The sequence below is a fragment of the Zootoca vivipara genome, chromosome 9, assembly GCF_963506605.1.
Source record: "Zootoca vivipara chromosome 9, rZooViv1.1, whole genome shotgun sequence".
Classification (NCBI taxonomy): domain Eukaryota; kingdom Metazoa; phylum Chordata; class Lepidosauria; order Squamata; family Lacertidae; genus Zootoca; species Zootoca vivipara.
This window is the reverse complement of record NC_083284.1, coordinates 56,355,756-56,378,523: the sequence shown is the minus strand read 5'-3', so window position 1 is coordinate 56,378,523 and position 22,768 is coordinate 56,355,756. Positions and strand designations below refer to the sequence as shown.

Below are 22,768 nucleotides of genomic sequence, written 5' to 3'. Positions count from 1 at the left end.
CTGGCAGATTTGCATTTATATTATGAAGTAGCATGTTTGTGCTGGTTAAGACTGGATAAAGTTGGAGAATTCTTAACTGCTACACTTGGAGGGGTACGGTGTTAAATTTGGTTGGCATGCATGTCTATGGTATGGTAAAGCTTCATTACATAAGAATTTTATGAATCATGTAATTAGGAAAAATATTTATTGTATTTGGGGAAAATATAAGAACCTGCTATGAAGGAAAACACCTTTATGGCTTTTACCCATCCAAGCATTCTTCAGTTCTGTAATTTGTACTTTTGTACTTTTATAAATAAACTTTTGTACTTATATAAATTCATATTGTATTTTTTTTTAAGGATCAGGTAGTGGGTGACATGAAAGACTTCTGCCAGAGATCCTGCTGCAAATCAGCATAGATCAGTGGTTCACAATTAACTAAGTACTATGGATCCCTTAATTATCAAAAGCCAAGCTCTGGACCCCCTTCTGAAATTTTTTGATACGTCTGTGGTAGTTTTTGTTATGTGAATGGTGCCACAGACCCCGAGTGAGTTACACAGACTCCCTGGGGATCACAGACCACCAATTGGGAACTACTGGCATAGATAATACTGAGCTGAGTGGACAAATAATCTTATGTGCTATTAGGCAGCATCCTAGTGGGCAACTTTTTAAAGCTAGATTTGATTTAAATTTTGCATTCCATTTTTCCAATAACAGATGTTGAGCTCCAAGCGGCTCACAATAATCACACTAGCATTTAATAATGATGATGATGATGATGATGATGATAATGCAATCAGAGCTGCATTTCCTCCTGGGCAACATTACAAGGGCCATGTGGATGTGGTGGGCAGGTCGACAGGCAATGTGGGTGGAGCAAGAAATGCAAATTTTACCTTTGTACAGTTTCTATGCAAACTCATGCACCCTTCTGTAACCCTCCATCCACAGAAGAAAGTGCCATTATCAGAGTTCTGGGACACATTCCAGCCATGGAAAAACACTTGGGGGTGAAAAAGGACTGGTAAGGGCTGTGGCCTGGAGACAGGGGGTGTGGCCTAGGAAGAGGTCCAAGAGCCAGATGTAAAAGACCTGGGGGCCATATTCAACCTCTGGACTTGAGGTTTCCCATCCCTGCTCTATACTATTCTTCATATTCTGGACAAAGTGAGCAAACAGCAGTGCAGAAGCACACATTGTATGGTGAACATATTTTACTTTTTTCTTTCTTTCAAACATCCAGACTCTCTTACCTCCCACAGAAATGATCGCGTTGAAGCACTGACCCCGGAAAGGGAGATTAAGGTTATCACAGATCATCACTTCGCAACCGTTATTTCTTGCAATCTCTACCAAAGAACCGCAGTAATCACATCCAAGATTATACACCTGGCTATTGACACCAAGGTATTTTCCAGTCCCACAACCTTTAAAAAATAAAAATAAACACACTCACACAAACACCAAATGTGGTTACAGAGGGACAAAACATTCTCTATTGTTCAAGTGTTCAGCTAACGGAGTAAAACTGTGTTCTCAGAGTGAATATAGACCACTGAAACAGACAAATACAGTGGTACCTTGGTTTTCATTTTTTTTTCGGATTAAAAAGAATTTTATTAATTTCCATTTAAAAATCACATTGCACAACAGTATTACAGAGGCAATAGATCACAGTATACAAAAATACAAACAAATAAAGAAAAACTAAATGGAAAAAAAAAGGAAAAAGCAAGGGAAAAAAGAAAAAAGAAAAAAGAAAAATTGAAGTTGACTTCCAGTTACTTCTCTGTACCTCATCAATTACATTCTTTTTTCATGGCACGATTCTTAATTTATCTACAACATTAGTCTTCAGATATTCTATTTTGGGCTCAGGTACGCTCTGCTGGTTGGCTTAATTATTTACTATTTAAATTGATTCTAGGTATTCATAAAATAATCTCCATTCCTTTTTGGTTTTTTGTTTCGTCTGTCCTCTAATTCTTCCTGTAAATTTTGCAAGCTGTGCATATTCTTTCATTAACGATTGCCACTCAAGTTTGCTGGGTATGTTGTTGCTTTTCCAAATTCTCGCTAACAGAATTCTTGCCGCCACTATTCCATACATCATCAACGTTCTGTTAGCGCTTTTAACATTTTCAGGTATTATATTCAATAAGAAAACCTCTGGTTTCTTTTTAAATGTTGTTTTTGTCATTTTCTTAAGTTCCTCATAAATCATACTCCAATATTTATTTATCATGGGACATTTCCACCACATATGTATTTGTGTACCTGCTTCTGTTCCACACCTCCAGCATTTATTTGATTGGTTTTTGTACATTTTGGCTAATCTATCTGGTGTTTGATACCACCTGTACATCATTTTTAAGATGTTTTCTTTTAGATTGTAACAGGCGGTAAACTTCATGTCCTGTTTCCACAGCCTCTCCCATTGCTCCATGAGAATGTTATACCCAAAATCTTGGGCCCATCTCACCATTGATGTTTTGGTTTGTTCTTCTATAAGGTCCCACTCAAGCAATAAATCATATATCTGTGAGATATGTTTCCCTTCCTTATTCATTAGAATTTTTTCAAATTTAGACTTTTCTTTAGCGATGCCCAATTTTTTGTCCTCATTAAATCTTTGATTTATTTCAAAATATTGGAGCCATACTGAAAGATATTCTTTGATTTCCTCATATTGTTTCAATTTAATTTCATTTTGATTTATTTCCAATAGATCGTGATAGGTAGCTTTTTTCTCGTCCATATTGGTTTTTTTTGACTGTTATCATATTTATTGGGGAGGCCCACAGAGGTATGTTTTTTTCTAAAATTCCTCTATATTTTATCCAGATTGTATATAAAGATTTTCTTACCAAATGATTTAAGAAACCCCTGTGGGCTTTAACCTTCTCATGTAGCAAGTAAGAATGCCACCCAAAGCGATTATCAACACCTTCCAAGTCTAGAAGTTCTGGGTTTTCCAGGGTTATCCATTCTTTCACCCATACCAACCCTGCTGCTGCGTGGTATAATTCAAGGTTAGGCAGCGCGAAGCCCCCCCCTTTCTTTTTTGTCAGTTAGTAGTTGGTATTTAATACGGGGTCTCTTACCACTCCAAATGAATTTTATTATGTCTTTACGCCATTCTATAAAGCATTTCATTCCTCCCAGTATTGGTATTACCTGAAATAAATACATTCGCCTAGGGAGTACATTCATTTTGATTACTGATATTCTGCCCCATAGTGATAGTTGTAGCTTACTCCACTGCTCCATATCCTTTTTTATCTCGTTCCACACTTTTTTGTAGTTGTTTTCATACAGATTAAGGCTCTTAGCTGTAATCCAGACCCCCAGATATTTAACTTTCTTTCTTATTTCTAGGCTTGTTAGTTGTTGTAATTCCTCCTTTTCTTTTTTGTCCAGATTTTTTGTTAATAACATAGTTTTCTTATAATTCACTTTTAACCCTGCTACCTTCCCATATTCGTTAATGATTTCTAGTACTTTCGGGATACATTTAATAGGATCTTGCGATGTTATTATTATGTCATCCGCGAAAGCACGAACCTTGTATGACCTTTTGCCGACCGTTATGCCCTTTACCATCTCTTCATTTCTGATGTTATTTAGTAATATTTCCAATACCATTATGAATAGCAAGGGGGATAATGGGCACCCTTGTCTTGTGCCCTTTGTTATCAAGAAACTATCCGTCACACTTCCATTCAGTATTATCCTGGCTTTTTGTTGATTGTAAATAGCTCCTATGGCATTTTGTATTTTCTCCTTAAACCCCATCATCTCTGTTTGTTTTCTTAAGAACTCCCAAGAGACATTATCAAATGCCTTCTCGGCGTCTAATAACAGTAATACTGCTTTTTTATCAATTTTAAATTCCAGGTATTCTAAAATATCGATTACATTTCTTGTATTGCTCGCTATCTGCCTCCCTGGTAAAAATCCTGCCTGGTTTGGGTGTATTACTTCTTTAATGATGTTTTTAATTCTTTGTGCTATTATCCCTGCGAAGATTTTATAGTCACTATTTAAAAGGGATATCGGTCGGTAATTTGCTATTATTTCTGTATCTGTATCTGTTTTTGGCAATAACGTAATATATGCTTCCTTCCACGACTCCGGTGTTAATCCCTTTTCTAGTGTCTGGTTCATCAGGTCTTTTAACGGGTTGAGGAGAATACCTTCCAGTTTTTTATAATACTCTACCGGGAGCCCATCAGGACCCGGTGATTTTCCTGATTTGCTTTTTTTCATTATATTTTTTATTTCCTGTATTGTAATTGGGCTTTCTATCTCTTTTGTTTTTTCTTCTATGTTTATTTTCAATCTATGTAGCTCTAAGTATTGTTTTATTTCTTCCCTATCCTCCTCTTTTTGCTTATATAGTTCTCCATAATATTTTACAAATTTTTTCATTATCTCCTGTGGCTTATCAATTGTCTTTCCCCCTTCTCTTATTCTATTTATCAATCTCTCACTTTTTCTTTTTTTTAATTGCCAAGCCAAATATTTACTAGGTTTATTACTAAATTCGAAGGTGTTCTGTTTCCATGATCTTATCTTCCAATCCATTTCTTGTTCTATTTTAGCTTTATAATCTAATCGTAACATATTAATTTCTTTCTTTAATCTTTCGCTATTCGGATTTTTATTTAGATCTTTCTCTTTTTTCTCTAGCTCTTCTATTATTTTCTTTTTTTCTTTTTCTTTGGCCTTATTTACTATGGCATTTTGTTTTATAAAGTAACCCCTGATTACTGCCTTGCTGGCATCCCATACAGTTCTATTTTCCACTTCTTTGTTGTTATTCAACTCAAAAAAATCTCTCAATGTTTCTTTAGCTCCTTCTATTATTTTCTCATCATACAACAAATATTCATTCAATTTCCACCTCCTCATTCCAGTTTTCCACTCTGATTTCAGCTGTAAAGTTATTGGGTTATGGTCTGATATAGTTTTGGGTAAGATTTTAACCTCTTGTATCCTTCCTAACAGTTCTGATGTCAGCCATATTGTATCGATTCTACTTGCCACATTTTTTGCATTGGAGAAATAAGTATATTCCCTCTCAAATTCATTTTTAGCCCTCCAACCATCTATCAAGTCCAACATCTTAACCATCTCAAAAAATGTCTGGGGTAGTTTCCCCGTCTTTTTCCCTTTCCCGGTCCCGGTTTTATCTATCGTTGGATTGCAGACTCCGTTAAAGTCCCCCATTAATAGCATTTTCCCTTCAATACATTCTAATATTTTCTCCTCAACCTTTTTGTAGAACTCCGTCTTTCTTTCATTTGGTGCATATATACCCGCTATGCCTATTAATTCTCCCAAATATTTAATTTGAATTATTACTATCCTACCTTCTTGGTCTGCATATAATAATCATGGTTCTAGGTTCGCTTTGGCATAAATCACCACCCCTCTTTTTTTCCTTTCGTCAGCTGCAATAAACTCCACTCCTAATTTTGGGTCTATCAACAATCTTTGATGCTCTTTTTTGATATGTGTTTCTTGAAGACATATAATGTCTAATTTTTGTTTAATTAATACATGCCTTATCCTATTCCTTTTCTTTTTATCATTTAAGCCATTAACATTCCACGTAGTTAATTTAAGGTTCATATTGTTAATTCCAGCACACGTTACCTTTCACAGGTTTTATTTATTTATTTACTCGTTTATTTATTGGTTTAACTTAAAAAAAGAGAAAAAGCAAAAAAAAAAAACCAGTTAGAGCTCTTCTATTCAATTTCTTCGTTTTCCTCCCCTTCCTCTTTTTCCTGATCCACTTCTCATTCTATTGGAGTTTTTTCTCCACCTAGTTGTGATTTGTATCTCCTATAAAATAGATCAGCGCTTTCAGGGGTTACAAATTTTCTCCACCTCCCTTTGTAACTGAATGATAGACCCTGAGGGTATTCCCACTTAAAAAAGATCGAGTTGGCTCTGAGTACTTTGGCAAGGAACTGATATTTCTCCCTCTTTTTCAAAAAGCGGGGAGGCACCTCCTTCATCACTATTATTCTTTGTCCTCCAATTTTTAGTTTCCTCTCCTTTTTTTTCTGCAACATTCTGTTTCTCAGTCTTTTTGTGTAGAAAGTGATTAAACAATCCCCCGGCCAGTTGTTTTCCTTAGCTTTCTTTGAGTTCACTCTGAAGAGTGACTCCACATTTCCTGTCACCACTTCTTCTTCTATTTCTAACCATGCCGCTATTTCTTTTATAATTACCTCTTGCAAGTTCCCTTCTAACTCTTCTGGGACCCCCCTCAATCTGAGCGACTTCTCCTGGGCCTGCATCTGTAGCAAGGCCAACGCATCCCATGTGGCTTCCTGACGTATCCTTTGTTCCTCTCTTTCTTTCCTAGCTTTTTCCCACTCTTTTTTGCCTTCTCTTACTTCTTTCAAGGTTTTTTTTGTCAAATCATCCACCTGCTGCACTTTATCTTTATTCTCTTGGGTTGTCTTCCCCAATTCTTTATTTTCTTCCTCTATTTTTTTAACCTGCGTTTCCAATTCTCTTATAGACTTTGAATTCCCTTCTATTTTTTCATTCACCTTATCCAATTTTTCCTCCAACCCCCTCATCTTCTCATTAACATCTAATTTAAGTTCACCAAATTCTTTTCTCATCTCCATTATATCTCCCCTCAAACCTAGAATCAGTTCTTTCACCTCCATATCTCCTTCTTGCCCGGAATTCCTTCTTGTTTGTTGCAGGTTAAGCAATGTGCTTTGGTTTAGTTTTTTACTTCCCATTTTAAACCTCTCTCACTTCCACAGGGTCCAGTTGATACTTTACTCCCTTTGGTAACACTCTTGCTGCAGTTCTGGCTATGGTCACTGGTGTCGCTGCTCTGCTCTCCCGTCGTTTCACTTTTCTGCACAGTCTCTCTCTTCCCTGCAATTCCTCTCTACGCCTCTGATGTCGCTGCTTGGCTCTCTCGACGTTTCGTCTTTCTACCCAGTCTTTCTCTTCCTCTCCGTTCCCCTCTCTTGCCTCTGACGTCACAGTTCTTTGTTGGTCCTTTATTTCCCTGTTCATTCTAGTAGTCTCCGCCCAACTCTGTCCCACGCTGCTCCTGAAGGTAACGCTTTCTGCTTTTCTCTCGTTCTTAAGTTCGAGTTTTAATAGCTCTCCATTCCAAATCCCACACCGTCTAACTTCGCCACTGTGCGGGACCCTTTCTTTATTATTACAGCTTGCAGGCGATACGCTGTGCACTCGTCTACTGCAGTCACAAATAGTTCGTTAACATTAACGGCAGTTTGCGCTCTCCAAATTTAAGCTCTAATCCAGAGAGTCTTTCTCTTTTCAACCTTCAAATAAACACTGAGCCTCTGGTTTTCGTGCCCGATTGCTTTTATATACAGAGATAGTAAGCTCCTTTAACAATCACTGTCCCCCGGTATTAAAAAGTCTTTCTTCTCTGCTCAGCACCTTTTGTTTTATCTTTTCCTTCCTTTTTATGCATTCCAATTATCCTCCATGACTCTTCACCACCCTTATTGTTTCACAGTGCTGAGTACGCGTCTTGGGTTTAATATTAAAAGGGGTTTTTACCGCTCTCACGCCGATTCTGGCTTAGGGGCTTCTTGCTGAGAGGTGTTTGATTCCCTTTTGCGTCTGGGTCTCTTCGCTCTCTTGCCGCTGGCTGGAGAATGCCAAGAGTCCCGTCCAACGCCGCTGGAAATGATCAACCAAGGGTCACCCCCTTGGCTTTTTTTGGGGTCGCGCAGCCCTCGTTACCCCCAAAAATCCTCTCTCAGCAATCACCCTGCTGCGGAGCTCGCGAAGGGTGCTGCCGTCTCGGTGGCGATAGAAACCGGAAGTGTGGTACCTTGGTTTTCAAATGTAATCCATTCCAGAAGACCGTTCGAATTCCAAAATGTTTGAAAACTGAAACCTCAATAGCCGACAGCTAGGCCTCAGGATCTTGCATTCAGTGGAAGCTGCGTGGCACAATCGACTTCCGAGGCGTGTTCGAAAACAGAGACATTTACTTCCGGGTTTATGGAGTTCGAAAACCAAAATGTTTGACAGCAGTGACGTTCGGAAACTGAGGTACCACTGTTACCGTTTCTTACAAGAATCGCCAGTAAAGATAGGTTTAGATTGCTAACATCATGTTAATGCTAAAGCTGTCTTCTTCAATCCACCCTGCACTTACAACTTTAGGGGACTCAGCATCCATCCACAGAAACAGCTGGAGTCAATTCCTGACCTATAGCTCTCTTCATTCTAGTGACAGTCTATGTAAATGGCAGTCTCATTACTACAAGTGTCATTCTGAATATCCTTCAAAGCTACATGGACAAATAACTGGGTTTTAATATGATGTGTATGACATTCTGCCCTAATCCACCTCTAGTCATGGATTACAACTGGGATGGATAGGATGTAGATGAGCACCCCCATCTGCATCCAGAGATCCATCCCAGTCAATCCTAAGAATGAATATTGGGATACAGATGTTCATTCAGATTAACATTAACAATAATATGTCCACATGAAGCCTCCATCACAGATCTCTGTTGCTGGATTGCAGCATTCTTCCATAAAAATTACTGCTACTCATATGTCAAGCTTTAGGAGTGACTACAAAACGTATCTCCTTCCTGTGCGTAGGTTCAAATGGAAAGCCAAGAAACAGTAGCACTCTAATGCAAAACCATTCAAAGAAATCTTTTCAAAAAAAGTGCCTGAAAACTGCTCCCGGCAGTCAGAAGGCGAGTGATGAAGAATAATTTCTGCCAATTTTCAGCCGGAGAGATGCAGGTAAGCAGCAAAAGGGACTAGTTTACTACAGTATAAGGAATTCAGATGAAATGCTTCCGATTGCCTTAAGAAACAGCCCTGAGTCTTTCTGACCTGCTAATAGTGTTAACAAAAAAAACTGTCTCCCAGTCACTACAGAATGACAATGGAGCATCTTAAATAGTAAGAAAGCAAACATTCAAAGTACAAGCCTGCATACTTCTTTAAGCATACTATTGAAAAATGAAGGCTGCAATCCAGCACACAGTAGTAGACATTGTCATAGTAATATGATGATCATATTTGGCATTTATAGAGCACTTAGGGAGATAATTCAGACTGTTTCAAATGTTTTCATAGCTGTTCGGTTTGCTTAGTGCTGGGTAGGGGTGAGGTACTGGGGTGGAAGACAGACAGCTCAGCTAATGGGGAGGATGGTTGGACAGGTATAGGCTACCCATCATTCTCCGAGCCTGGGATTTCCTGGATGCTATGTCACCAATCCACCAGTTCTTAAACTGCAGCGGTGTTCCAGGTCAGTAATTGGTAACCATCTTCCATCCAAGATTTAATCCTAGAAAGGGATGGCCAAACACCACCCTGCTCACCTCAAACCCCATCTGAATTTTGCAAGAATCCCCACATGGTTTCACCCACCTCAACCCCTGACCCCCCCACCCTTCTTTGCTTCAAAAGCAAATAAAAAACTTACCATTGCAAGGAGGTAACCAGAAGCAGGAGGCATCCAGGGTACTAGTCAACAGGCCGGCCACCCTACCCACTCAACTGCAGAAATTAATTGATGCTTCTGGGCACGCTCACAGAAATTTATCCATTAACATCACCAGAGGGTGATGTGAGTAAAAGAAATGCTTGTATTGAGCTGTTCTCTTCATCAAAGTCAACACGAAGATATTGTGGACTCTTGTCACCACATCAGAGCTGAGGGCTGGAGTTCATGTAACTTGTGGTGGATAAATAAATGAATAAATAAATGTATAGTCTCCCCCCCTCCTTTAAATGGGACTCGAAATTTAATAGATATAGGCACATCCAAACTTCGTACATAAGTCCTACATTATTGTGTACATAACAGGATGTAAAATCATTTTCTCCTATGTTCTTAAAGTTATAAGGATTCTTTATGCTGTCTCTCTATCTGTATACACATCCATGCATCCATGCACACAAACATACACGTACCTATATCAGCAATGAGGCTGCCTGGCTTTTGCTCTAGGAGAAACTGTCGGACGCGAGGCCATGCTTTGCCCTGCAGATCATTGAAATAGGCAGCTGTGCTTTCATAGACGTTGTGCACATGTTTCTTTTCTAGCTGGGAAGCCTCATGTTCCATCCTTCAAGAAACAAACAGACCAAACATGCACTGAACAACATGTTCCCGAGTTAAATTCCAAAAAAGAACAGCCATGAAGAGATATACGGCAGTAGAACAGGCTCTTGCGAGAACTCCCCTTTGAAAAGTTACAAGGGAAGGGAGTTCCCAACTTTTCCAAACAACATCTCCCACCCCCCAACCATTTCTGCATACAAAAATGCATTCTTCATTTGCTTCCCAGTCCCAACATCTTACTTTGGATGGAACGCTGCTTGTTCTCTTCTCTTAGTCACCCTGGTTAGCAGGCCTCCCTTTTTTCTCTACAAGTGCTGCCTGTTAATAGCCTCTTGCAGCAGAGTGTGGTGCTATAACCAGATCACTCCAGGAAGCAACATAGGCAACCTACTCAATGCACCACAACGTCTCCATTTGCTACTATTTTGATCATTTCCTATGTTACCAGGGTGGCATAATTGTCCCTGTTTCCATGTAAGTCAGGCTTCCACACTGCTGCTATAAGATACGGTACCTACATTCCAGCCACAAACAGGGGAATCCCCACTTAAGCGGGGGTTCCATTCCGTGCTGCTGCACGTGTCATCGGGATGTGCACAAGCAGGGATTCCTCCTTTCCACCCCTGCCCCCTTTTGGGTGGGGACTTCCCTGTACAGTCACTTGGACTGTTTGATTAGGAGCCACTTTGAAGACACTGGTGTGGACAACTCGCCTAGTTGCTACTTCCCACTGCGTCTCCTCCCATCCATTTGCAGTACCAAAGTGACCTTTCTGGGACTCCACTCCAGATTTGTGTAGTGTTTACTCCTTAGCCTTTTTTTCTCCCAAAAATGTCCTGTAAGTCAGGGGGTATGACAGTTCTTTGGGGTTTACTCCCAAGGCTTTTCTCACAAATGAGTGTAGCTGCAAGGCAGCAGAGGTTTAGGGTCAGAGATTTCCTTCTCCTAGGTGGGCTACTTTCCCAGGTTGACAAACCCTATTTGCCCCTCACTTCCCTTTACACCCCATGCAGAAATGGCCTCCTTGACCGTGGGACCCACTATTGGTCTTGTCCACTGAGTCCACCAGAGTCTGTCTTTGCATGCAGGGCAAGTCCCTAACTAAGGTGTGGCCGTTTCTTCTTTTCATCTATTCTCCAAGAATGAGCTGAGCTAACTTAAGTTTGTTTCATGGAGCCTGAGGAGTTTAAATGCCAAAGTGCCTGGGCTGCAAATACTTAACTGGAGCTTTCTTTCAGTGTTAAAAAAAAGGCCAAGGCTACAATTGTTGCTTTACCCCAGAAAAACCAAAAGCATGAAAAAGCCACTACCTTTCTCTGGCCAGAGAAAGCTAAAGCTTGTTTACCCAATCGTCTCCAAGGAATCCAACAATACATAAAAGAAACACAGGGGAGGGTGTGGTTTTCGGGAATTATTCAGAAGCACTAAAACATAAATCATGTCTTAATTTGCAGAGACCTCCACAGACTGAATGCCTGGAACCATATTTTTAAAAACTCCTGTACTATCTCCTCTGCTGCTTTTATAGTCCATTAGTGTTACAGTTTAAACTAGCACAACCAGCAGAAACATTTGATTGCTAAGGATCCCCTAAGCAAGTTTGCAAGACTCTTGGGCTGGGGTATTGTTTAGGAGTGAGGGGATTCTGGGGGGTGTTATTGATATTAATTTTTTGTATCTTAATTTTAGATCTTATGATTTATGTAGAAATTGTTCAATTTGGTTGTGCTTTTTGATACTTTATTTATTGTTTATGACTGCTTGTGTTATGCCTGTACCTTCAATCCCGAACGCCTTGCAAGTCGAACGTTTTGGCTCCCAAATGCCGCAAACCCGGAAGGGAGTGTTCTGGTTTTGCGAACATTCTTTGGAACCAGAACATCCAACGTGACTTACACGACTTCCGATTGGCTGCAGTAGCTTCCTGCAGCCAATTGGAAGCCACACCTCGGTTTCCGAATGTTTTGGAAGTCAAACGGATTCCGTTTGACTCCTGAGGTACCACTGTAGTTAGGTTTATTTTTAATGTTGTAAGCTGCTTTGAGCATGATGGTAACTATGGAAAGGTGGCATACAAATAAAATTGTGGATGTATGGATGGATGTTTGCTTGGAAGCAAATCCCACTGAGTTCAATGGAACTTATTGCCATAAAAGTATGTAGGACTGAAGTATTCTGTTTCGTTCCCTGCATTTTCACCTTTTGCAGCGAGGGAACTGACAGAAGGCCCTCAGAGCTGAACCTCAGTGTCCATGCTGAACAATGGGGATGGAGACACTCCTGCAGGTATACAGGACCAAGGTAGTTTAGAGCTTTAAAAGTCAACACCAACACTTTGAATTATGCTTGGAAATGTACTGGTAGCCAATGCAGATCCTTTAGGACATATGGTCCCAGTGGCAGCTCCCAGTCACCAGTCTGGCAGCCGCATTCTGGATTAATTGTAGTTTCCAAGTCTCCTTCAAAGGTAGCCCTGCAGTTTTCACATTGAGCACAATTGCAAACCACTTAAATTTTCCTGTGGTCAAGCCTGCTTGATCTCAACAAACTCGGTAGGAACAAGCCTTCATACCGTAAGTGGTTTGTAAATAAAATGTGTTGTTTCCACTGCTTGGAACCCTTTCCTTTCTTCCATGCATGTCTTGAACAAGAATAGAAAGCACATAACTGCAAACCACTTTACAAAATTGCCAGCTTCTGCCAACAATGCATTATACTAACTTGGCTGAAGGTTAAAGTTTTCATGCAAAGCCCAAAGTCAACACAAACTTGATCCAAGAGCATACACTGGAATTTCCAGAAGAGGGGCGAATGATCTCTTTGGGAAGTGTGGGAAACCTCAGTTGATCCTCATCAACTGCAGATTGCGATGAAGCACAATTCATAAAAGGCATTGAAGGAGAGTATGTCGAAATTCTTGGAGAATTTCAGATATAAATTACAATGAAGTTCCTCAACTGCAGATTGCATGACCAAAAGCTACACAGAATTAAAGCAACAAAAGCTTAGAACTCACGCCTTCAGAACTAGGTTGCTTGGACCTCCCTGAGGATCAGATGTGACACATGATATCCATGAACTGGTTCTTCTAAGATACTTTTTTAAAGCAACTGCAGGAGGACCAATTTGGATTTGGACCATATTGCTGGGGAAGCAAGGTTTAACCCTTCTCCCCTGCTATGGTTGGGACCAGTCAAAACTGAAAATTGGCCACCTTTTGTTTGTCATATAGTCCATAATGTCAAGTGTAGGTAGCAGATTAACTTTTTTGCTGCATTATGGGGAATGGGGAACCTACGAGCTTCTAGATGTTGAATTCCAGCTCCCACCATCGCTGACCATGCAACTGGGGCTGGTAGGAGTTGTCATTCAGTATATTCTGATTTTATTCTGTGAGACCTGCGGGTATAGGACAGTATAATCAATAATAATAATAATATAGAAGCCAGGTTGACAGTTTGTTCTACACTACTGTCCAAGTAGAGTAATTTTGGCTTAGCTCAGCAGCCGGTCAATATTCTTCCTCCCCTCGCCTCTCAGTACATGTCAGAAGACTCAAGAAAGGGAGGAAACTGGTTTCTCATATCAGGCTGGGCTCTCTGCAGCAGAAAAAAGCAGGGCAAATTTCTGGCACAGGAGGGTGGCGGGGACTTTGGTTGCCTCTGTCACATTACACTTTGGAGCAGGCAGAACATTCTAATGTTTCCAAATCTCAGAACAGTGTAAGAGATATTCCCCAACGGAGAACTTGGCGCAGGACGGAGGGCTGTGTGCTTCTGAGCAGCATCTGACAATGTCAAGTGGCAGGGGGCGCTTGCTTTCAGCAAACTGGCAAGCAGGGGCGAATGAAGGCTGACACCCGGGGCAGGGCAAACGGCCAGCTGCACACGCGTTGCGTCACTACGTACGACGCATGTGTGCCGTTGCTATGTAGGGCACATGTGCGCAACACCACACATGTGTTGTACGTAGTGGTTTGCCGCCGGCGCCGCCAGAGCGTTGTAGAAACGGTGGTGGGATCCTCTGCTCGCGGCTGTAGTGGTGGCAGAGGGATCCCACCGCCGTCTGTACAGCACTCGGGCAGTGCCGGTGGCAAACCACTATGTACAGCACATGCGTGCGACACCATGCATGTGTTGTACATAGCGGTTTGCCGTTGGCGCTGCCTGAGCGCCATACGGACGGTGGCGGGATCCTCCACATGTGGCTGCGGCGCCACAATGGCTGCTCGCGCTGCCGCGCCCAGGAGTGGCGGGGAAATCACCCCGTGGAGTGCCTTCTTGTCACCCCTCCAGACATAAACGATAAATTGCAAGAACTCAGGCCAAAAGAAGATGAATTTCAAATAAATCTTCACAAGGTTTTATTGATGTGATACGGAGTTTAAATGGGAATCAATCCCAATGTTGAAGGCAAATAAAGGTAAATTCCAGTAAAAATCAGGACAAGGCCCTGTTTCGACTATTCTTCGTCAGCAAAGATTCACAGGTCAAAGTGTACCAAATATGTTTGCCTCCCTGAAACTGCTGCTCTACAGGAACCACCATCTCAGTTAAACCAAAATTTGCTCTCTCTGTTGCTTACTTGCAGACCATTTCCCTTGCTGTTCCCCCGTCACTTTAATGTGGTAACAAGGGTGGAGAATTGGAAGCAAGGTTGAAGGGCATTCTAGTGTCCTGCGTCTTAAACAAGCCTTCTGGTAGAACTTATTTCAGTTTGACTTTTTAAGCCAGTTATTGGAACTCATCTTATTTTTATACAGTGCCTAGTGGTTTCAGGAACAAGATGATAATAATTAATTATCAGCAGCTCGTTCCTTTCAGACAGAAGTCTGTTGCTTCAGTGCACTGAAATGCTTAAGGACATTGATCACCCGAGAGCTCTTCCATATCATCTGATATTCTGTCTCCCTGTTTATTCAAAATTATTCTATGAGTTACAAAAGGGGGGGGGTGTTTAGCCTCTCTGTGAAGTAAAAGCACATTGAGTAGCATGAATACTGTTAATATTTGCAAGGCTTTTCTTTGAGGAAATGAGTCATCAGGCCTGAATGTGTAATTATAGCAGAAATGCATTATTCTTTGTTCACTGAGAGGCTATAACTACATTTCACCTCTCCCTGCAGAGCTTTTTTTTTGGGGGGGGGTTTAAAAAACAAAACTTACCACTGAATCCCTAAAAGTTGGAACTGCAACTTCATGAAATATCATTTTCCCACAGGAAACCATTCTGCCCATCCCCACCTTCATTAAAGTTTAAATCGCTAAAGTTTCAAAGATGCCTCTTTAAAAATACATATTTTTAAAATTTTGTTAGCAATTTTTTTGTTGTGAGAGAAAGGTGCGTTTTTCTTTTTTTAATTAAATATTAAATTTATTACATTAACACGTTGTAACATTAACACGTGTGCATTAATAAACCCACATAGTATCTTAATTAAAGTGATATCCTACATACAATAATTATGATATGCATAATTTGTATCTTAAGAAGATTACCTTTCAGTGTAATCAATTCAAATTGTTCTAGGTCCATTTTGCGACAGGCATTTCATTCGTGCGAGCAGTTTCTGAGCTCTGGGCACAGTACTGCACCTAGGATTTCACATTAAAACTGCAGAGTGGAAGAAAAGGAGGACCTTTTTCTGCCTCCCCACTTCCAGCTACTCTCTGAAGACTAGAGAAGAGACCCTCTTAAGAATATTAGGGGGGTGGGCAGGAGAAGGATTAGACCATGTGAAAAATGAACATAACATTTTAGCTGCAGCTCATTCATTTTCAGCTTTGTATTCTTGTTCTGAAAAAAGGGTGCCTAGAGATTCCGTTGTTGCGCCCATAACCTAGGTTTAAGGTGTCATTTAGCTCCCAGCTTTCATACCTCAGTTTCTAACACTGTTACCTTTGTCTTAATGCAAATCAAGAGCAAAGACTGTATTTCACCCAGTAAAATTTATTATTATTATTATTATTATTATTATTATTATTATTATTATTATTTACACCCCGCCCATCTGGCTGGGCTTCCCCTGCCACTCTGGGCGGCTTCCAACAAACATTAAAATACATCAAATATCACAGATTAAAAACTTCCCTAAACAAGGCTGCCTTTAGATATTTTCTAAATGTCAGGTAGCTGTTTATCTCTCTGACCTCTGATGGGAAGGTGTTCCACAGGGCGGGTGCCACTACCGAGAAGGCCCTCTACTTGGTTCCCTGTAGCTTTGCTTCTCGCAGTGAGGGAACTGCCAGAAGGCCCTCAGTGCTGGACCTCAGTGTCCGGGCAGAACGATGGGGGTGGAGACGCTCCTTCAGGTATACAGGACCGAGGTCGTTTAGGGCTTTAAAGGTCAGCACCAACACTTTGAATTGTGCTCGGAAACGTACTGGGAGCCAATGTAGGTTTTATTCCTTCTTAAACTTCATTATTCCAATACAAAAATAATTAAAATGATTCCAATTCTCTGACAAGAGGTCAAAGGTGGGGAGGCAGCAAGAGAAGTAGCATCCAGTACAATTAAGAAAGATGGGAGCTCTGGAGTTTGGGAATGCAGATTATAGACTCTGCAAGCTGGCTGGGGCGCTCGGCGGGCCACATGACGAGGTCTGGCGGGCCGGATTTGGCCCCCGGGCCTTGTGTTTGACACCGATGCTTTAAATGTATGTTGTGTACACAGCCCAGGTTCTCTGGTGATGTTCCTATTTAGGAAGGACTTTGGGGGAGTGAACTTGCCTCTTTGTTTGGCTTAATGGTAGACTTTTTAGTGTTGTGGTTGTTTTCAACATCATTTTTAACTGTAATCATGTGTTGAGCTGTACGTTATTGTATTGATTTTTTAAAAAAATGATATATGTCCCAAGAGTCTATTCACTCAGAGGGAAGTGTATGTCTCCTAATTTTTAACAAATTATGAAGACCTGACCTGATCTCATAAATGTAATGGAAGCATTTATCAAATAAGTGTTTATTAGGAGTTTGGGAGCACAGTGCCATCAGTTTGCTCCAGGAATCAGGAGAGCCTGTGGAAGCTCTGGACCATTGGTAGACTAGATAAAGGAGATCCCACCGTGGGCCAGATCGCGTGTGCGCCTGTGATTTCTAGCGTCTGCGCAGGTGTGATTTCCGATGCTGTGGAAGCGAGTCCCCGCGCTGTGCCATTTTAGCACAGCACACACGGACTCACCGAGCAGGTTGCTCAGTTCGGGGGTGGCTCATGGGCCGGTTAAACGACCCCCGTGGGCCGCTTGTGGCCCATGGGCCTTAGGTTGCTGGGCCCTGACCTAGAGACTAGATTCCTGCAACACACTTTATGAGTGGCTGCCCTTGGGCCTGGTACAGAATGCTTTTTGCCCCTGGGTCCCTTCACGCTCTTTTCTGGCGCTGAATCAAGGCGGCGCCCCCCCCTTCCCTTTCTTTCTTCCTCTCTCTTGTTCTTATTCTTTCTTTCCCTCTCCTTCCTTCTTTCTTTATCTCTGTCTTCTCTCCCTCTTTTTCTTTCCTTCTTTATTCCTTCTTTCCTACTCTTCTTTCTCTCACCTCTTTCCTTCCTCTCTCCCTCCTGCTCCCTCTTTTCTTTCTTTCTTTCTTCCTTACTTCCTTCCTTTCTTCCTTCTGTCCTTCCCAACTTTCTTCCTCTCCCTCATTCTTATTCTTTCTTTCCCTCTACTTCCTTCTTTCTCCCTTTCCGTCTTCTCTCCCTCTTTCTTTTTCTTTCCTTCTTTATTCTCTTCCTTATTTCCTACTCTTCTTTCTCTCCCCTCTTTCCTTCCTTCCTTCCTCTCTCCCTCCCACTCCCTCCCTCCCTCCTTCCTTCCTTCCTTCCTTCCTTCCTTCCTTCCTTCCTTCCTTCCTTCCTCCCCTCCTCTCCCTCTCCCTCTCCCTCTCCTCAGAAACATAGGATGCTGCTTTATACTTCTGGCCCTTAAACCCTGGAACCAGGAGAACAGCTCCAGTGAGTCAACCTCAGCCAGTCCCTTTGGTGAAGGGTGGTGGCTCACTGGCAGAACATCTGTCCTGCATGCAGAAGGACCCCAGCATCTCCAGGTACTAGTAGCTCTGCAAAGGTCCTGCATGAAACCCTAGCGAGCCTCCACCACCCAGTGCAGTTACCAAAAATCATTTTTCAATAAATTGTACAATAATTGTACATTTGAATATCTACTTGCCATTATTCTGACTATGTTTCTGCTTTCAGAGCTAGTTATTACTTACATTATTACAAAAAACAGTAATAATTGAATGCAGTGACAATAATTTATGATAATAAAGAGTGGACTACAGATACAACCGGCCCTTTGAGGGTGACCAAACTGCTGATGCGGCCCCTGATGAATTTGAGTTTGACACCCCTGATTTAAAGCATATTTGCATGTGACTTCCCCCAAAGAAGTCTTGGAAGTGTAGTTTGTTAAGGGTGCTAAGAATTGCTGTTCTTTAAGGGTGTCCTGATAATTCTCAGAAGTATCAACAATCTACAGTTCCCAAGATTCTTCGTGGGGAGTCGTGGGGAATGTATGGTGTATATGCAGACCTGGTTAGCAAGATTCTCTGAAACTGAGTTTTTTTACATCCTTGGAACTGTAGTTTTTATATCCACAGGACCAGATATTCAGAGCACGGCAAAAATACCAAATACAACTATAGTATATGAGAACCATATAAATGCATCTTAAAATCTGTTTTAAGTCAGTAAAGGAAGAGAAAGCAGCAGAAAGATTTTTTAAAAAACAAACAAACAAACATAATGTATTTTTTAAAAGCACTGAATTTAAAGAATTTGCTAAGGGAGAGAAATCTGAGTTAGGGAATTCCATCCAGCTCAAAAATGAAAGCAAGGGACTCTATTATAGAGTATTTTCATAATATATTATAACAAGATGCAACAAATGTTTTCCTATTTCTAAAAGCCATTATGCTCTGTCATCTCATTATGCACACTTTCATTATAGAATAACTATGTGTTGTTTTAACTATCTACTGTCTCGGATATATTGGTTTGCCTTTAACAAATTTCCTTTCACTCCTCAACGATTCCCCACCACACCAAATCAGCTTTACAAATATTTCTCCCCAAACAGGATGGTTTAAGAAGAAGTGGTGTGAAGCAGCCTTGAAAGAAAGAAAGAACATGGAAATATATAGCTGCTGAGAAACTGGATGAGCCAGGCACAAGTTAAAGACAGGAGCATATGGCTACCATGTTCTATGGAAGGAAAATGTACTTGGTGCACAGATATGCAAACACAAAAGTGCAGGCTAGCAACAGAAGGGGAAGCCAGCAAGGCATCACCTGGCCACCTGCTACTCCTGGCAAAGAGAGCAGCACAAACACACCCACATGCACGCAAGATCACTATCACATTTCTGTCTGGAAATTAAATCGCACCACTGAACTAGACTGGATGAAATTATTCCACCCTGGCTTCTCCAGCTGGACTAGATTTGCATTCCCTTAGCACCTCTCATGATGACACTGCTGATAATTTCCCCACATGAATATCACTTCTGGGGAGCGGGGGGGGGGGGGGGAGAGACACATTCACCATCACATGCAGCAAACCCCTGCCACTTCTGGCGGCTGTAAACATGTCAATACTGGCATGTGCATTCGTTACACAAATCCAGAATTTTTGTTAGGGGGCAGGCCTTTTGTTAGGGGAGGTAGAACCTCCGTTTGCTATGTATTTTTATTTTTATTGATTGATTTGGGGTGGGGGGGGGTGGCAGCTGTCCCTCCCTGCTCCCACTTGGCTAAGCCCGTGCACGGAGCTTCACATCTTTTCCAATGCATATGCAATATCCATGCAGAGAAATTGGCAGGAGACTTCAGGTCAAAAGAATGAGACAAAAACTGAAGGCAACCGCATGAAGTTCTCCAAGTCAGCTGAGAGGGCTGAGGCAAGATCAGAACAGGGTGGTTGCTGTTTTCTTTTTAACAGTCTCCAGCCATGAGGATGCTACAGAGAGCTTCTTCAAGAACAAAACAAACGAGCCTCAAGGCAAGAGTTACACCCCCACCCACTTCTATTCAAACATCTGGTCTATTTTAAGGTTTATTTATTTATTTATTCGTTGCAGAATGCAAAACAGCTACAAAGATCGAAGGAGGGAGGTGGGGCCACTGCTGCCGCCCGTATGAAGACCTTTCAGCCCCAAACAGCAGAGAGGCGTCCAAGCAAGTGGCGAGGCGGAAGAGGAAAAGGGAGAAGTTGTGCCGAGCGGGATGGCATCTAAAATCAGCATCTCTGTTGAATTGTTGGACAGGGGAATAACAGGAGTTTAATGGACGGGTTTGAACATGCACCAGCGACGGGGATCGTCCTGCACGTGCGGTGTGCATACGGTATAGGCAAAGCATGTGCAGGCAAGCAGAGGCAGATTTATTCTTAAGCCAAACCGACAATGTCTGTCACCCCCACCCCCACCCCCCTTTCCATAGCCCGATCCCAAACATGTCGGGAAAGTAACCCTCGCTGCGTGCAGCCGGACTCCCCTACCCGAGTCCGCTTGGAACAGTCGCCCCAACTCTTCGAAGCGGGAGAGTCGGGAGGGCGCATCGCCAAAGGGGTGCGCGGGATTATACAACGCTTCGGTCGGTCTACCGTATGCATCCTAAGAGAGCCGCGAGAGGCATTGCTGAGAAGCCGCGGTCTGTGTCTGCCTGCCTGCCTGGCGAGCGTCCTGAGAGCCGTCTCGTTTCCTGCCCTCGCCCCCGTTTACCTGCACCCGCCAGTAGGAGGCAGGGTGGACGAGAGCCGCCTCATGCGCCTTCTCTATCCGCCGCGCGCCTCAGGCTGCCGGCCGCGAGCAGCAGCAGCAGCACCGCTACCAGCCGCCGCCGCCGCTGCCTCTGCATCCTGCCCGGGGAGAAGGAGGAGGAGGCGGTGCCTAACTCGGGCTACGTCGGGGGCTGCGAGGCTCCCCTCGGCGGCCGGGCTCATTCCTCCTCTCTGCTCCGGCTCTCCCTTCGCGCCTCTCCGCTGGCGCGAGGGGGCGCGGAAGCTTCTACTGAGAAGATGGGAAGGTGACGGGGAGGGAGGGGGGAAATAGAGAGGCGAAGGCGGCTCTGGCGATTCACGAGCAGGTGAGAGCGCGCGAGAGAAAAAGGTCCTCGGCACTACGACGCAGGCGGAATGGCGCGCGAGAGGAATGCGAATAGGCAGCCGGGGAGGCTGCGGGAGGCGGAGTGGGGGGGAGACGCCAAGGGCGCGCCAGGGAGGGAAACCGAAGGCAAGGGCAGCAGACTTTGTGGGCAGGATGCGAGCCAGGACACACCCCCAGGGAGACGAGACCCAAGGCATTTGGGCACCTGAGGTGGACGGTGGACCCCACCATTGCGCCCTCGCTCCTTGCCAGGGAATAAAGGGAAGGGAAGATCTACATCAGAAGGGGGGGGGGGGTGAGGAAGCTTGACATCAAGATCTGTTGTCCCAGTGGATCCTGTCACTTGAGGTGGTCACCTCACCATGCCTCATGGGTGGGCCGGCTCTGGGCAAGCTGCCCTGCCTCACTCAGTGCCGTGGGACTGGGTTGCCAAGCCGCCATTTTATATTACTGGTTTGCACCCCTTTTTCCGCCTCCAGGTTCTCCCCCTTCTGATTTAATCCCTCACAACCAGGGCTATTTTTCTAGAAATATTTGTGCCAGAACTCACCGTGAACGCCTCCCTTGTTCTCTCACATTACAGAGCCCACCTGAGAGGTGAGTTCCGGCTAGGGGGAAAAGGCCTGCCCACAACATTTAGGCTGAGACACAGGAACTGGGCCCTGGTCATCCAGTGAGGTTCACGGCCCTGTGGGGGTTTGAACCCTGGCCTCCACACACACATACCCCCAGGGCCTAGTCCCACACACTGAACACTATAGCACACAGTGCCCCTCCAGGCAATTCTACATGAGGAGCGCTGTGGGAAATTGTGACACCTAAGCGTGTGGTGGGGCTAAGGCAGCCATTGGTGCAAGCACCATGCCTGATACCCATAGGTTTGTGACAGGGCGTTTTTCTTGTGGCTCTACATTTGGTCTCCCACCTGTGAGTGAACCCCTACGTGCTTGGCCCTCATTGGGCTGAATGTTGTCCATTTTTATTATATTTAAGCAATATGATGCAGTAAGTTGATTTTATTTTTACAAATATTTCTAGACCACCCCTCATGCAAAATATGCCTCTAGATTACAGTTGGTCATTGTTACCTGTAAATCCACTAAAATCAATCCTATATCTTTGCTATATTGCAGCAGTGCAACAGACTCCTGTACAGCAGTGGTTCCCAATTAGCTACGGTAAGTACTGCAGACCCCTTGTTTTTTTTCTTCAAAAGTCAAGCCATGGACCCCCTATTTTTGAAAATGTTGATATCTCTATGGTAGTTTTTGTAATGTTAATGGTGCCACAGACCCCATGGGTGGGTTGTGCAGACTCCATGGGGTCCACAGACCACCAGTTGGGAACAACCGCTGTTCAGGTTTACTTGGAAGCAAGTCCCACTGAGTTCATTGGGGCTTGCATTTAGCAAGTCTGTTTGAGATTGCAGCATCCTAACTGCATGCAATAGGGAATAAAGGACCCCTGACCATTAGGTCCAGCCGTGACCGACTCTGGGGTTGCGGTGCTCATCTCGCGTTATTGGCTGAGGGAGCTGGCGTACAGCTTCCA

General features: G+C 43.1%; 1 protein-coding gene across 3 annotated transcripts in view; it reads right to left on the bottom strand.

The window, feature by feature from the left end:
• The window catches only part of TRMT9B (tRNA methyltransferase 9B (putative)), a 32,071-nt gene extending 10,908 nt beyond the window's left edge, over nt 1–21,163 (bottom strand). Inside the window, exons 1-3 of one of the 3 annotated variants that reach the window (XM_060278810.1) lie at nt 20,834–21,163; nt 9,967–10,121; nt 1,245–1,418 (exon numbers count right to left, since the gene is read on the bottom strand). In XM_060278810.1, the coding sequence (XP_060134793.1) occupies nt 1,245–1,418; nt 9,967–10,121; nt 20,834–20,877 (373 nt within the window). In that variant the 5' untranslated portion in view covers nt 20,878–21,163. The other 2 variants (XM_060278811.1, XM_060278812.1) reach the window with 2 other exon arrangements.
• Nucleotides 21,164–22,768: the final 1,605 nt, after the last annotated feature.